The following is an 18,072-nucleotide window of genomic DNA, read 5'->3' as shown; positions in this document are numbered from 1 at the left end:
TTGCACGAGTCGCTTCCTCGTTACGTAATGGCCAGAATAATTACGGGCAAATGTTTTGTCCTGCCGCTAGGCAATTTTGAAATTAAAGATTCAATAAACATCGCGATATCATAATATAACAATACGTAAATAAAATATATTTTTGTGTCTAATAACAGATAAACATATATATCAAGCGTCTTAAAAAGTACGAGAAAAATCGTAGAGATATTTTAACAGTCCCTCTGGAAAGATTTATTTTAGTGTTATAATTTCGGTCGTCGTGTTCGTCAAACCGAGCAACAGATCCGTGCTTCGCGTACGCGCAATTATCATCTGATTTCGATGGCGATCAAATATTTCTCGACCATCGATTCCAAGGATCGATCTCACAATTGTTAGTTTGTCGCGTTAGCTCACGTGACGCATTGGTATTTTACGTGGGCGCAATGTTCTGCCGTTGTGACGACGCGTTATCCTCGAGATAGTTTCACTGCGTTAAGCCCGACTTACACTTGCACTGTCAATCTTCCTATTCACACGGACGTCGTTCTACGCAATTGATCGACAATAGGCAACTACCATATTCGCGCAAAGATATCCCGGAACGAGTGTAAACAATTTTACGCAACCGTTTAGCGACCCTTGCGATTTACCGTCGCGACTCAACTACCACGCGAGTCACAATACTAACTTTTATTTTAATCTTAATATTCCTAATAAACAGGAAGGTTTACGTACATAGTCGATATACGCTCGCAATTGATATTCGAATTTCAAATTGAATCGATCTACCATAGCGGATCGTCTCAACTCTTTCTTAAACTTTGAGGATTCGCGTAGCGATTTCGATGTCTGCGAAAAGTTCAAATGAACTTGGACGCGGAAATAATATTATTTGACATGTGTGGAATGCGAAGAAGACAATTGTTCGCCCTGCACGAGATCATCGATCGAATACAAGAGAATCGGCAAACGGAACTCTTTCAAGAACTTCGCAGCGAACGCGCAAGATCCCGAGTCTCGTCTCGCTATTCCGTACATTTACGTAGATTGTAACGTTTATGGTAAGTAAATAATATTATGACGGAAGAGCATCATAGGTCACCCCGCGTATTCTCGCCAGTTCCACGACACGAAGTCGTCAAAGTCACCGTGGCACAGAATCAAGAAGACAATCGGCCCCCAACGATATCCGGGTCATCGATCAAACGCAAGAGGATCAGGAGTCGTTCCCCGAACGTTGTAGCCAGAGCACGTGTGCCGAGTGGCTCTTTATATTATACCATACATCGTGCAACAGATAACTGGAAATAAATAATTACGTAAAAAGATCGACAAGGATGGCGCGTCCGTATGAATCAGGCTTTACACGCTATGGTACAACGGGCAGAGCCTTGAGAGAACACGCGGCCAACGAGAAAAAGAGATTTGCATGCACGCAGAGGCGTGGGTTTCTCGAACCGAGTTCTCTATAGCCGCCAGCCTCTTCTTAAGTGGATAAATTCGATGCAGTTTCCTTACGCTGGTATTGGCATTAGCGTCGGTCCACAGAGTACACCGGCTTGGATTTGTATCATCGTAAAAGTGACGCAACCGGTGAAAGCCGGGACACCAGGATTCCACGAGGTAAAGTTCAGCTCGAGCGTATCAGTGTGGGAATCAGGCGACTTTTCTACGCTTCAACTATGAGAGGAACGCATCGATCATTCGCTGCTTCGCGCTGTTGCAAGGTGACTACGATCGTGCAGAGTTCTGTACATCGTAGTTGGAACAAATTGTAGTTGCGACGATGTCGTTGCTGTTCGAAGATGCTCGATGGAAAACAGATGCATGGGAGTCGGATGCATGAGACGATACTTCATGGTTTTTACTTTTGACGAGGATTGTCTGCGATTTGTTAGAAAGTTGACTCTGCAATTATGGTGTTCTGGAAACCTTAATGAACTGGATATGTCAAGGTTCGTTTATGAAAGGAGGCAATTTACGTACTTAAAAGCGACTGGTATTTATTTTGTAGAAAGACGCAATCGACACGTGAATTTAGCGCAGAGAAGAAAATTAAAACTCGTATCAACCGTTTGTAATATTTTTTCTTTTATCAAATCTTGTTAATTTACTCACTGAGAAACGAATTATCGTATTAAATACCGTAGCAATAACAAGGGTAAATGAAATACGAGCAATTGCGTTATATCGCTTGCGTTGTGCTATTATTGTTGCTAGCTATTTTATTAGTCGTCGCGTCAAACATCTTTTATGATCATTAGCCAGCGCGATTGACAAATTACGTAACAAGAAGATAGAAGAAATTGAAGTATGAAGTAGAATAAATTATGTTATGCAAACTTTAGTAATAGTAACTTAAATAATTTCTATCCTATATCATACACGGTACAATTACAGTACAATTAAACTGAAATTAATATCGTACAGCGCATGTGTGAACCAAGTGGATAGCCTACATCGTACTTGGTGATACAAACTAACATCTTTGAGAAATATGAAGATTTTCGCGGGAAACGTTACTACAATGAACAGAATGTTTGACACCACAGAATACAGTTACAGCGATTGCACTTGTTCGGCTGGTTTTTAATTATAAGATGAGAGCGTGTCAGTTTAGCGTGTCGAATCCTAAATCTGGCAAGAACAACTTGCTCTTTCCCAGTAAAAGAGGCACTGGACTTTTGCCAAATATATTTTACATTACATTATAGCGCACTATATTTCTCATTCATATTTTTCCTTGAAATTTCCTTTCTAATAAAACTACGAATAGACTGATATCGCAGAGACGATCGATAAGGATAAATAGTACTATGACAAATAAATATTGCAGTGTAATAAAACGCGTACGGGTATCTCGTAAACATCCTACAGTTGTATCAATCTAATTCGTTAATAAATATCGTGACGAATCGAAGCTACGTTGCTGGTAAACACGTCCATCAAATTTCCTTCCTCGACAGCTACCCGATTCGTAACTTCTATTTTTACCCGCCACTAAATCATCCTGTGCAACCAAGAAGGAGAACGATCGTCGAATATCGTGATCGTTCAACGGAATACGATTTAGGAAAAAAGACCGATGGAAGGTTAACACTTAAATACTGCGGTTCTCCAAGGATCCGAGTGCAACGAACGTGCATAGAATTGCACGTGATCGGCCATCTTCCGTCTCTGTCTTCACAAAGATATAAAATTGACGAGTGGACAGAAGGAAACGGTTTTGGTGATAAATTCTATGGAAAAAGGAAGAAGAAGAAGAAGAAGAAAAAAAGAGGGAAGGTTAAGTCTAAAATACTTCGCTTCTTTGGCCATTCAAATGTAATGGACGTGCGTAGAATTTCGCGTGATCGTTTGTTAACGAGCGGAGAGAAAGAAAAGGACTCTAACGAGGAATTCAATCGGAAAAGTTAAAGAAACAGCGAGAGCATATTGAAGAGATAAGATGGAGGGAAAATTCCATGCGATTGAAAAAGTTCCATATATTTTGTTTGATAAATTCAGTCGAAAATCAAAGACGTTATAAATGTAGGTTCAACGAATAAGCTTCGCGATAGCTGATGAAATATCCGAATACTTGGGTTATCCAATTATTTAGATGCAACCTAACACGCGTAGAAATCCATGGGATCAACCATTTTCAGTCGTTCCTTTCGCAAAAGTTCGAACTTAATTGGAAGAGGAAAAAAAGAAAGGAAAGAACGCGGATAAAGCAATTCTTTGGTAAATAAATTCGATTGAAAATGAAAGGAATTGCGAAAACGTATCTCGAAAGAGGCTAAAAATCGAGGAACTCGATCGAAAGAAGTTGGATCGTGCCCCGAGGACGATTATTGTCCGTGAATCGCAAGATAAATGGTCCCGAACGATTGTTTGCCCGGCCACGATTTAACGCGTATTGAATGCCGAGGTAGAAAACCGTGGAACGTATCCATTACGGAAGAAACATGGCCTCGGTTGTTTCTCTTGATGTCTCGTTGCCGTGTCTTCTGCTTGGGTCACGCTAAATCGCCTACCTTGCGTCTCCCTCGCTTATTGGTCCCTCCTTCTTATTTCGCTTCTTCTTCGTGACACGTTGATTTGTACATACTTATGTTTATGGATCGCCTGTTACAGAATATTCATCGTAAATCACAATTTTCTTAATACGTACGTTTGCGAAGAGAAGGAATTTTTTCTTTCGACGCCAGTGAATTTTTCTCGAGTCTTTGTTTCCCGAATAAATAAAACTAATCGTATGAGAGTTAACCGAAAGATTTAATGGACAAATTACGTTCTTTTCCCACGAACGAGATAAGAACAGGAAAATTGATCACAATACAGACCTGCTCGTTTACATGATTCGTTTTCTTTCAAGTTTGCATAGAATCCTTTTCGTACGTCGATCATCGTCCAGCGAAACCTATGAATTTGTTCGTTTCACACTGTATAATTCGGATTTTCCTGCCGTAAATTGGACATGGACGATACTTAATTCAATAGCACTTTATTATTATCCGTTTAATTGTATTTTTTAACGAGTGATTCTTATCCAGCTGATGATGAAAATGACCAGCCACTATAGTTACGTCCATCGTCGACGATTTTCGCGAGCGATTTTCGTTACGTGATCAGGATTTTTACATAACATTGGATTCTCTAAAAGCCGGATAACTGTGTCGCGTTATAAACTAGGTTGCACTCTCCTACACACGCGCGCACACCATCGCAAACGTTTACAAACGCATACGGATAAACGTTCGTAGATGCGTGCGAGAGACAGCTTTTCTACGCGAGTATACACATATTATATTACGTGTACACGCCCACGTTAAACGTATTACCATATTTATTGCTTCGCCAGTAACGTTTATGTCCGCAGACAGTGTACGTCACGGATGAATGATGCGTGGATCAGGTCAGGCGTTTAGGCTAAGTGCACAGGCGCACGCGAACACGCTCGACTACAGGATCCAAGCGATTTCTTCTTCATAGTGGTATCAAAGAAAAAATTCTTTCTACGTCGATTGTGTTTCAGTATCTTATGGAGGTATTCACGGCACAATACTCCGCTCGGTGATCGTGAGTATCGTGAACGATTAGGAATGGGGTCGAACGAATCGTAAATGAACACTGAAAGAAGGTTGAAAGGCGAATGGTTAATTAATTGTTGCCTTCTGCGAACGATCTTTCAATATCATAGAATTGAAAATGATATTAAAATTCTATTATACGGCTATTTTTCTTAATGTTTGTTAGGAAAAATGAAGTTGGTAAGAAGAGAAGGATCATGCTATATCTTAATGGATTAACGACACTATCGGCGTTTAATTAAGCGCAGGCAGTTCGTCACATTGAGAACTAGAATTGCTCCATTAATTTCTCGAACGCGAAATGTCGTCATGGCTGTACTTAAATCGCGACCGCCACGAATCATAAGCTGCTTTTCATTAGTCATCGTCGTCACCATTTCGACTCGAATGGGCGATAATAACGCGAGCAAAAGTCAGGCCGCGATTCGATTCAGCTCGCACATGCAAATCGGCTCGATTAGAGGATATTTAAAAAATGGCACGCGTTCCGCTTCCCGCGTTCGTCGCATATGCCAGTGAAATATACCGTTATTAGCTGACGATTATTCGCTACGATCGTCGATTCGTTGGATCGTGCTATTGTACGAGCTGATCTGAAAAACCTCGATCTTTTCCTTGGCAATCTGCGTTTAAAGAGCAACCTATTTATATTTATATTTTTAGCGTAGAATTTGAAGTGACGAATTAGTTTCCTAATTTAAACCCAACAATTACGATTGCCGATTTTGTTATCGCATATTAAATGTTCTACTATATAACTGCAGCACTATCACTGTTTGAACTTTGGGATTATCGTTTGTCTAGAATTTGAGGAAGAATTAAATTCTAAATATAAAATGATACCGATCTTTTCCCAGAAATTATCGTCGCGTTCTAACAACATACAACAGGAACTTTTAAACCTGTACGAAATCACTACAAGCTCTAAAACATAATATTTATTTCCTTCTCCTTTTTTCTTTATTTTCTTGAAGATAATTTACAATCTGTTCGCGAGAACATTCGGTAAATTAAGCGGTATAACGTGTTGGAATAATAATTTCCAGCCATATTCCCAGCAGCCCTTGCCTCACATTTAAATACGTTTGTTTGTAGATTATCGAGTCTTCTAGTTAATCGTATCATCTTCCATTCTTAATCGATAATCGAATTAACCGAGACTGAGACGGTCTTAGTCAATCAGATCATTGCGATGTTTCTTACTCAGTCGGGATAAATGTGGAATACAAGTTGCTTGCTGGTACATCTGCACAGTCTTCTTCTAATCTCTTTCTAGCAAGCAAGACACGTTATTGTATTTTCAACTGATTTTCTATCGAAGCTTGTAATTTGTTTATCGAAAACAATAATTATCGTATCAACGTACATTGCAACTAATAAAATTGCTTTCACATCGTTAAACAAGGTCACTGAACTTGCTTAGAATTGATCGTAAGAAACTTTAGAGGGAAACATTGAATTAGAAATTTCAAATAAATTTCTAATAGATTTCTAATTTATCCATAATTTCATAGTCAAATTACCATTATCTTTCTAATTCGAAGATGAACAAACTGTTGAAATAGTTGAAAGCGTTAAGACACGTGTCTCGTCCGGTGAAAGGTGCATAGGTGCGTTTCATTGAACCAATCGTCGATACAAATTAAATAATCCGCCGTCTCGAATGTCCAATCACGGACATTCGATTCACGATACACGCATGGATCGATAGTATACGCGTAAGAGGAAGTTACGTAGCGATCGTACAAATTTTCTGTCAGCGCAAATTCCATCGTTTTTTCTTCACAGTTGTTCTGGGCTCCGACGTTTATTTACCGTGCTTGTTCGAGCTAACCTACGAGAGTTAGCTCACCGATTTTTCCAGCCAGATCGAACCGATGTTCTCACCGATAACCAACGAATAAATGAATAGTATAGAAATGGAACAGCTCGGATTAGTTTTTACGACGCACTCTTGGCGGTTTTCGTAACCCGTTTTGCAGGTGACCCACGGGGTCCCCGTGTCTCGCCTTCTTCCTAGTAATTTACGTTACTACGTATACACGGTGTTTCATATTTCTATTATATCCGTAAAGTTGTATTGTCTAAGATTTATCATCTGAAAAATATTCCAAGCTCTTGTGAAATGATAGAACGTAGAAAATGATAAAAATTCATAAGCAATTTTTGAAGCTTGCGAGATTCTTCGCTAGGTTCTTACAATAGTTTTATAGAGCTTCTAAAAAATTGGTAGGAAATTGGAACATCCTTAATAAATTCTTAAAGTTCGTAAACTTGGTAAAGCTATCAAAGGTCCCTCAAAATTAAATATTTAATTCAATTGCTGGAAAAGTATGAGTCGCCAACGAAGACGGAGGTCGTCGAAAGGAAACGGCAAAACATTGTTAAAAATAAAGTGACGTAAATTTTCTATTTAAAAATTCGTCCCATTTAAATCCAGTTAATCTCGATCAAACACAGAATTCTCAGGGAAAGATCACTTTGTAATTCCATAATTCCGATACTTATCTAAATTGTCGCAACATTGGCGACGCAAAGAAGAAGATTCCTAAAGTACGTTGATTTAAAATATCAGGAAACTTTCCTCGCGACGAAAAACGACCATGCGTCTTCCACCTACCTGTGTCTATATGTGCGGCGTATCTTTACAACTTTTCGAAGCTTCTTCGAGAATCACATCGACGAAACGAGGAAGTAGCTCCTCGAGAATAAAATTATTGACCATCGAGTCAATGCAGATACGCTCGACAATCGCAATGGCATTGACGACAATGATAATGACGACGATAATTCATTGTGTTCAAGTCGACTACGTGTTTTCACCAGGATTTTGTCGACGACGAAACGCGTCGAACGACGTTCTTTCGTTTCCACTTTTCACGTTCCTGTTGATATTAAACGACGTTTCTAATCGTTCCGCGATTTGCTGTTTCAAACTGCGGATGCGATAGCATGGATACGTTTGAGAATATGGAAATAAACGTTACGCGATTCGTTGTTAAAATTTAATAAATTTCACGCTTGAATCACGATAACGTTTTGATATTCCATTGGTAATAAGGAGAGTTAAATAAAGCGCGGATAAATATATACGATATGAAAGAAGATATAGCGAGGTCATGAATGAAATCATCGAGTAACAACACAGACAAACGTCTTAAGATTGTAGGATAAAAGAAAATATTTCAGCTTAACAGAGGGACGAGTAAATTCGAAGACCACCGTATATTCATTTGTTTTGTTGTACATTAAAATTTTCATTTCAAGCTCCGTGGGGATTCTATCTTCCTCTGGCGTTCCGCGTAAATGATGTTTTATTATTAGATCGTGGACGATTATGCGTTTATGGGAAATTTATGCAAAAATTTGCACAATCCTTGTAATTATGAAAATGTAGAGAATACCGAAGACGAAGTAGGAATATTAATTTTTATTTCGATCTGTTCTATGCAAACTTTTATTTTATATCATATTAAACACCGATTAAACCATAAGTTTGTCCTATATTGCAAATATCTGTCTAGCTAAGAATTTCCGTTCAGTCAATGAAGACAATTTCCGTACGCCAACGTCGCTATTCATTTCTTTTATCCAGACGGCCGAAACATAAACTTTGGCTACCGACAGATTTTACGACCTCGGTATACGTATATCGTGGCCCGTACTATTATAACGGTGATTTCGCGCAATGAGCTTGAAACAAGCTCATTGTTCCTTCCTTTCGAACACTAACGAGCATACTTAACGAGCGTACAATGTTTAAAACTCGTGGTTGTATTTTAAATTCACCTCGAGCGAACAGCGCAAGCATAGCCTAGGAGAATCCCTGATACACGACGCATGTATGAAAGGTAAATGCGATGAATCTAATTATCGAATTGAAATGTGAGAATGGCATCATTGTGTGCTCATACGAAATAACCGCCACGGGTTTTTAATTGACTCCATTTTAATTTATTCCATTATCGCGCACACTCGTTGCTTTCAATGATGTTTCTATTATATCGAACGAGGTAACACGATTGTATTTAACAGCCAATATATAATGCTGGAATAAAGTAACACATCGTTTTAAATAACTCTTGCGAATAACGTGTTTAACCGGAGTCAGCTAAATTTTTACGTATACGTTGTTCTTCGTTTGAATTACGCCGATATCAATGGTTCATTTAGTATCGCTTTTAATCGTGCAACGAGGTTCCAACAATTTCGTCAAAATATCGTGCACGATATATAGAGATTTTTGAATGAACGCGAACGTAAAAGATCGGATGTATCGCTAAGGCAAACAGTTCGTTGTCAGTTTTAATAATTTAATTATTTTTGTAATTTGTTACGTGCTTCCCTATCGATACAGCCATTTCTATATACTGTTCACGCTTTGACGACAACGCGTTCTGTAGATCAGTGTATTTTTATCATTTGCAATTCCATTATCTATGCGCCACGCTGTGTTTGTCTTGCGCGTTCTATCCTTTCGGAAACTTCACATCTCTTCAACGGAGAAAAAACTGACTCCAGTCGCGTATCAAATATTTCTCGATTTTTTTTCCAACAAATTATCACCGATTTCATCAAGATCGAAGAATCTGAATTAGACAAAATTTCGAAAATCCTTGCATCGAATCGGCTTTTCTATATTCTATATATATTCTATATTTCTATAATCTTTCAATCATAGGCTACATTTTCTTAAATTATTTGCTTGGCAACTAAGTGATTACCACCTAATGACAAAATCCGCAATCATTTAGTTGCCAACCCAATAATACCGTTTTCATCATAGAAGAAATCGAGAGTCGTCTTCTCAAATAATTGCAATATCGAATCAACTGTTTCAAGTTACGTACTTTTATAACATTTATTTATTTTCGCCTTCCGACAAAGCAATTCCATAAACGAAGATCGCAGTTGCGATTAATAGAATTTATTCGCAAATTTCTACGATACTATATACCGTTTTCTTTCTCTCTTTTCTTTTCTTTTCTATTTTTCCAGGAGAAATAAAGGCACTGTTTCTTGCAGTCCTTTTGCCACGATTACAACTGCCGATCGCAGAGTTCGTTTTAGACATGAAGCGATGATAGACACGTGCACGTGGACGTCAAACGTTCGAACACGATAATACGTTTATCGTTGTACCATAGGGAATTCATGCTTGTCTCGTAATAAAAAAGAGGAAAAATCTCTGATCGCATGTTCGACCACGCCATGTACACACGCCAGCGTTGTCTGACACTGAAAAATAACGCTGTTTATTTAAAAACGTTCGTAAAGGAATTCGCTATCGATAGAAAACTAATCGAAAATAAAGCAACAGCAACAACAGAGAAAAAAGAAGTTTGATCTTGAGCAAATAAGTTCGACTATCGCTACAACTTGTATACTGTTTTCATATCGAAACGAATGAAAGTTAATGTAGTCGAACAAGGTAGTCGAAGAATACAATTACGATATCTTGATAAACGAAAGAAAAAGGAATAATTCTAATGAAAACTAATGAACGAAGAAGGAGAATTTGCTATTACGAGTTTACGCTTGTCGTCGATCATAGACAATAGCTCGTTACCATCGGTATGACGCGTGTAATGTCATAGATCAAATTTTTCTTCTATAAGAAATATTCTATCTACAGGCGATTACCGGGAATTAATTTTCCAGAATCCTTCTGTAACGAAATTTCGTCCTTGAATTTTCTTCCTCTCGGTTTCTATTTTCGTTGAAGGATACTTGGAACGTTTGATCTAACGCGTGTAGGTATTTAAATACTGGTTGATTAGTCGATGTTTTTAAACCGTTATTACAAACCTACGTTAATAAATATCGTGTTTAACATTACCAACTGTCCGGTGTCTTATGAACGTGATTGTGTGCATTTAACGCCGGCGTCGTGTTACTAAATATCTTCTCGACACTTTCAAGTGCAACAGCGAGATTGTTTGGTACGCGATCGATGTGTCGCACGTATCGCTAGTGGAGAAACTATGCAGTGAAAGGGTGGAGGATATAGTTTGTATAGTTTGTACTATAGTTTCAGAGATTGCGACAAGTTGACACGTTGTCGAATTTCTTATTTTCATAATTGTGAGAGATCACACTCGGTACAACGAAAATACAAATACACCAAAACACAGTTGAGCAATTTCGTTACTTGGTATTACACTTTTTTCTATAGATAATAGAATTTCTTAAAATAAATAGGCGGTCAATGATCTCTCATTGTTGGTATCATGAAACATCGAATATCGCGTCACGAGTGATCGCTCAAAATGGAAAACTCTGTTAATTCCACGTGTCAGGGAAAGAAGATATTTGTTATTATCTCAGAGTTATTACCATTTGAATTAAATTAGTGCCGTTTGCACGATATCTCGAAGTAAATAAGCGATGATTTATCGGTGTTTTTTCCGAGGAAATTCTTTTTATTTTTTTGCATTGCGTAACTTTATTTATTGCGAGAAAGAAGAAAAGCGACGAAGAGGCGAGACGCGCCAGCGGCGTATCAATTACAATAACTGCATTTCATTTGAGAATTTAATTTTCGCGTACGCGGCTTTCGCATTAACTCGAACGATCGTGTAGGATGATTGCTAAACGACCGTGATAATTTTCTCGTTGCCACACTAATTCCAGTTAGTTAAGGTCACGGCTTGGATGCTCTCGAAGCGTCACGAAGCGAGGACAGAGTGCGATTTTTCTTTGCCGACGGATCGTCCAAACCGTTGTTCCAACCAATGTACCATACATATCGTGTATCTTTGAAAATTCCCTGAAATATTTACTACCAAAAATAAAAATCCCAAAGACTTCGCTAATAACCAAGCGCACTTAACACGACATTAAACTTTCACAAAAAAAAAAAAGAAAAATAAACGAAAATCGCTACGTAATAATCTTTATCGCGTAACATAGAGAATAACAATTTATCTATGTATATGTATATATGTATACGCACGCATATTACGATCATGATCATGATAGTCGAGCCTCATATTATAATTCTATTCAATTACGTATGATCGATTTTGTTCTATTTCTATTATTATGATCATTCACTAAAATAATATAAAACAGAGAATGTTGTGCATCTGTAATTTCCTTATAAAACGGAAGAAACTTGCCGGACGACCTGGTATTTTGTAATTGCCAAAAGAACAAATCTCGCACCAGTTATTTTAATTGAGCTGCTGATTCCAGCGTTACGTGTCATGAGCCAAACTATTGTGCAACTCGGACGACTCGACGATGCCGTAGAATGAAACTCGTTGCATAGTAAATGGAATCTAATCCTATGATCGATAAAGCATCGCGAAAAGATTCGTTGACTTTCTTTTACGTCGCTTATACCTTGCCGTGCCGTACGAAAACAGACGCGGGTCGCTCGATTTGCGCACGATAACGCGCGTTGCGTTACAATCGACGATAAAGGAACGCGTGCGCGCGAATTTTCAGACCATGTCTTAACGAGTCGAGCATAATCAACATCAGGATTGTTGCTAATCCCGATAAAGTGGCGATAAAGGCTCGAACAATGAGATCGGCGTGAGGAAACTTGGGAAAACCGAAAACAACTGCAAATTGCATCAATACGGCGGTTCAACGAAACCCGCGACTTCGTTCGCGACGCGGAACATGGATCTTCTATGATTTTAAATTCTGCGGATTTATTCATTTTAGAGAAGTTTTATTATATTCCAATTACATATTCTATCGTCCAATTAATATCTTTCATTATCGTAAATCTATAGACTTTACACAAATTTTATCTGATTTATCTTTCACGCAGAAACAGAAACTTCTATCATAGTGAATATCAAAATTAATATAAACCCATTTTCGTTACACTTGTTTTAGTTCTTTGAAGTAAACAATTTATCGTATCATCCGGACATTTCAATCGTTTCAGATACGACACACAGATAGTATAATTCTAATAATACTCCGTATAATAACGATGTTTAAAGTACGCGAACTAAAAAAAAAAGACGCTATACTATTCCGATACTCGAGCTGCTTTAGTTGCTGCAAAGACACGTGTAATTCATTACCAAGAAAAATGAAACGATAGGAAGCGAAAGATAGTAGATGACGAGTTAACGATGTTAATAAATAACTTGAAAGAATCACTATGCTATGAAACGTATATACCGCATATATCTCATTTTATTATTCCCAAATAGAAATCATGGAAACGTAGATTAATAAGATTGTCTATTCATTTTCCTGATCGTTTTCCCCTTCTTTTAAATCCCACGATTCGATAGTTCGTTACTGGACGAAACGAGCGTCTCTTACTCGCTTGCACAATATTTTTTGTCCACATGCTTTCTTGCGTAGCGGTTGCAGCGTCGCATGTGTAATGGAAGGTTGATCAACGGTTACTCACTGTTTATTATCATAATACCGAAGCACGTGAACACGGATTACTGACATAAGCCGTTCTCGACTCCGCGTATCGATTCGTAGCGAACTACATTGGAGGGACAAGAAAAAAAGAAGAAAGAATACGCGACGTTTTTGCTGGAGCGAAACGGGACCTGTTAATCTACGATTGAAACATCCGCCGTTCCTTTTTTACGCCTGGCAATTAGAGCGTTGATCCATCATCTGGATTACTCGAGTCACACTCACAGACTTTCTGGCATTGTAAGATTCTTCGCGTCACTGTTCAATCTTTTAACGTTCGCATGCTCTTCCCACAGGTAACAGGAAAAACGTAACTTCATTCGCTTTAATGCGTAGCTGTCGTTATCCGTATCGTGGTGTAAGTTTTGCTTCTCAACAACTTCGAAAATGAATTGCCTAAAATTTCATTTTTAGATCAGGGACTAAACGTATCCTTCGCACGGAACACAATATAAATCCACGTAGGAAAATAATCACACGTCACCGCTATCAGCAAACCACGCTTATGTGCGTTCGCGCGCTTATGACCGTGTTTACGCGCGTTTAAAGGAAGTTTAAAGTCGCAAAAACGCGCGGAATGCAGGCAACATAGAAAAATATACGAAACACACGAAATATTAAAATTTCTCGTACCACTCAGCGGATGAGATAATTTTCTGCTCGAGCTCCGCTTCTTTAAATACGTGTTTATAAAATTCCCCTCAAAAATATCAGATCGCGAATAAATAACAGTCGTCGACTCGTAAATCTTCCCTCCTGTTCGCTCAACGTAATTACGTAGTTTCCTAAAAACGTAATGTCCTTTCGACGTAATCCGCTCGATGTTCAAAATCGACTAAAAACATTCTCTTATGTTCCAAACAACGTTACGTTACGAACAACCAAAATTGGGAAAACTCGCTAAGCCCTGGCTTATTTTACGTAGTTCGATTATGCAAGAATTATGTAAAGTCGTAACGAGTGAGGAGAACGAGGAAATCTGGCGTGTTCGATGGGAACGATACGGGAAACAAACGGTGGTTCGTGTAATCAGGGGTCGCGGATGGGTGGGCTATTTAACCGGCAGCAAACATTTACATATTATCGGGTTGGCTGCGTTTCTGCGAGGTAAGAATTTCGAAGCGCGCCTGGGAATGATCGCCGGCCTGCTCGCTCGTCCGTAACGGTAATAGAAGCGCAGGGGTTGATGGAACACACGCGGCCACTTAATGCGTGCGATTACACGCACCCGTGGCTACACGCACGCGACTCAGCCAACAGCAGGTGGTTACCAAAAGAATTCCACGGGAGCCAATTCGACGCTCTGGACACCTTTATTTCCCGAGACACGTCACCGCCGTTCTTTCTCTTTCTTTCTTTGTTAACATTCGCACGAGCCACGTATTGGTCTCGTACCCTTTCGATTTTGGGATCAACGCTTTGGGATCATCAATTTACGTCGCCGACGCATCGATAATGGTACAATTCTAACAACGTCAAATTTGCTGTCATCGAGCGAAAGGTGTACGTTATGTTTCCATTTCTAGCAAGTGAAACGGTGTATTTGTAATTCCATCAGTTGTGCGTCAGAGGGCAAAATTATTACTTGCGCCGCTATCGACCTGGTCTTAGTTTTACGACACCGGTTCATCTTCGGTTGTTCTTGGCGCTATAAGCGAAAGGCTGTATCGTTTTCGCGAACAGTGGCATATACCGAGTCAGGTCAGTCTTGCGACCTCGTTGAAACGACTCACGAACATCTTTCTGTAAATGTTAAAATACCTCTCCTCTAAAATTTACATTTTTTCAGTTGCGCCATTATCGATGCCAAGCAGCGATATGGTCAGCTTCTCTTTCTTTTTTTTTATCCAGTTTTTGAAGATACGTAGGTGCTCTTGGAAAAAGCTACTTTTGATACGAGTATCATGGTGTAAGATTAATACGAGTAGACGTCAAAAGTGTCCAGATTTCTTACGTTTGTATTCGTTAAAAATACGTAGACTACGTGTTGTAGTCTTTTTTCAAAATATTGCTAGTTATTTTAAAAAACGAACAGGATTGTCTTTGGAGAGAATGGAATGTTGTTTTGTTGAGACTTGCTCCGTATGATTGACGTCTTCAAATATTCTTGAAAATGATGCACTTTGAAGAAAACAGATTGTTCATCTTCTATCTGTTTCAAACATAATTATTTATAATTTAACACTAGAACTACCGATAGTTAACAGGAAGCTATTTCTACCAAAACCAGTGGAAATGACTGGTCTTTAAAAAATACCTAATAATAGAATATTTTTATATTTATGAATTTATTACTTTCTTACAGAAGCAATTCCATGTTATGTAGTACATTTTTGGTATTATTAGTTCATTTGCGACCCTGATCCCTAAATTGCGTTTATACAATTGTAGAAAACAGTCATTTTGACTGCTGTGATATTTCTAGTGTTAGCATCTAGCGATCTAGCGATCGATTCGGAATTTTCCTGATAATCGATATCGTCATATCGAATGATACGCAGTAAAAATTTGAAAAACGCGTGGCAAGTTGTAGAAAACGAGGAAACTGGTTAATTGGGGTTCGATAAACAGATTGCAGGACCCTTTTACACTTCGACGAGTATCGGTCATTTTGACTGGTATCGGTATAAGTAGCCTTGATGCAAAATTATTTTGAGTTCGAATACGTAAAAGACAAAATAAAATTCATTACATTATTCTTTTAGTTATCGTTGCGAAAATCATTACATCATTGTGGAGAAAAAATATCTGAATATGAATATGAAATAGGAATTTTAAGATAAAATTATGAAACCAATCAATTTTATTGGTACGGTAATTCTAGTGTTAAGTCACATTTTCTAAACCGTAGAGAATTGCAAATCAAAGTTGCAATAACTTTGTTACAAGATATAATTCAGAACCAAAAGATTGTTAAAAGTGCACCAAAAACAACCAAAAGTGCACTTAATACGCTTCGTTTCTTTAAACCTCATTTACATTTTCTCAGTTACATTTTCAGTGATATAAACGCAATGAAAAATTTCAGGATGGAGATTAACGGAATTTGTTTAACCAAGCGTGTTTTTTACGTATCTTGAGAATTTGAAGGATTCGTTTATTTATATATTACGTTGTAATTGGCGTTAATAATACGCTTTGAGACAGATTGCGTCGTAACGCGAACAACGAAATGTGTGAATTCGTTCGTTACATTGTCAGTTTCTCTGGAACGAAGTTTTAATGAGTCGAAATAGTCTCGAGTAAAATTCCGTCAACGCTTTATCCACGTCGGAAGATGAAAGTAACGATCTTGTTCGCGATTTCTTGTCCTTTTTCTCCAAATTGCATCAACAGGATAATAAGCGTTTCGAAATTACCTAAAAAATCCTTGACGAAATTCGATTGGATTTTTAACGATCGATCACAAAAAGGTTTTCGTTCCGTTTCTTCTCGCAATAATCAACGTTCCCTTAATTATTTCGATCCTAATTTTTACCGAAAGAGAAATTGCCTGTCGTAGAAATCTTTCTATGAAAAAAAAGAAGCATTGGAAAACATACATAAGTTAATAAAAATATTTCTATAAAATTTATAGAAATTCAAAATGTTCACGTCCTTATGTCCTTTCCAATCTTTCTGTCAACTTATTTCACGTAACGTAAATAAGATCTCGTTGGCGGTAAATAACGTGTAATGCGCCACTTCCGCGATCGCCAGATTCGTGAGATTTCGAACGAAGAAGGATGCTACGAATTTATTCGCGAGTTTCGTGTCGTCGAGTTATTCTCGTTCGTGCACTGCGGATATCTCTAAATGCTGGTCATTAGCGACCATAATTGGTAATCGATGCCGCTCGTCCCGTTTCGAAATTCAGTCCTGTGAAGGAAGCTTGTTCCTCGATAACCAAAGGCGAATAAAAAAAGCGCCTGCAAAACCAGAGAACGATATATCGAGCGTACATGAAATTCCCAAATGGGCTTGAGCGGATGGTTCTTTGTCTTCAAGAAATTAATAATATTTCTTTATATCGTATCTTGTAATATTTTTTCAACATTAACACGATGTTCTTTTCAACATTAAATTTTTACGATTTACTTCGTGCTCGTTTATTTTCGCATAAAGAATTGAACCTTGGCTGAATATTTTACATAATATGATTCATTTTCGACGTTTTTCGCAGTTAATCGATATTTTGATTTTATCATCGTCAACGACGAAGACGTCGTTTCGCGATATACGCGTAGTGTAAAGTGTTATAAGCGTGTTTAAGATCATCTTAGAAATCGTTCAAAATTCTGTTTCAGTTGCAAACGTAAGTCCATTTAAGCGATTTTTTAAGAAGATGATGTTTCATACTTATGTCAATTAATAACTCGGTGAATTCTTCTCGACACTTTAGCGACAGATGATTCATAGTTTTCATTTCACTGGTACGTGGTAGACGGAAAAATTTGTACGACCCCATAATTTTGTTTCGCAAATTAAAAAGTTCCGATCTGTTAATATTAATCTAATATTATTCCAAATTATTAATAAGTTTATCGATCTTGTAACTTAGAATTTCTGATCAAAACGCGTAATTATTAATCAAACTGCCAACCTTCTACGTCGCTTCGTTCATTTT

The 18,072-nt window shown here is 38.1% G+C and overlaps 1 protein-coding gene across 7 annotated transcripts in view; it reads left to right on the top strand.

Moving 5' to 3' along the window:
* Positions 1-18,072, top strand: part of LOC117210045 (myelin regulatory factor-like protein) — a 68,508-nt gene that overhangs the window by 19,306 nt on the left and 31,130 nt on the right. Inside the window, exon 1 of one of the 7 annotated variants that reach the window (XM_033452640.1) lies at positions 8,890-8,911. The exons of the other annotated variants lie outside the window; for them this stretch is intronic. Within the exon in view, the coding sequence (XP_033308531.1) occupies positions 8,905-8,911 (7 nt within the window). The 5' untranslated portion in view covers positions 8,890-8,904. Of the gene's footprint in view, positions 1-8,889; positions 8,912-18,072 lie in introns of those variants that run through there. 7 annotated transcript variants of the gene reach the window in all.

Source organism: Bombus bifarius, unplaced genomic scaffold (assembly GCF_011952205.1).
Source record: "Bombus bifarius isolate JDL3187 unplaced genomic scaffold, Bbif_JDL3187 scf7180000008199, whole genome shotgun sequence".
Taxonomy (NCBI): Eukaryota; Metazoa; Arthropoda; class Insecta; order Hymenoptera; family Apidae; genus Bombus; species Bombus bifarius.
Note: the sequence above shows the minus strand (reverse complement) of the source record. Positions and strands in the feature narration are given on the sequence as shown.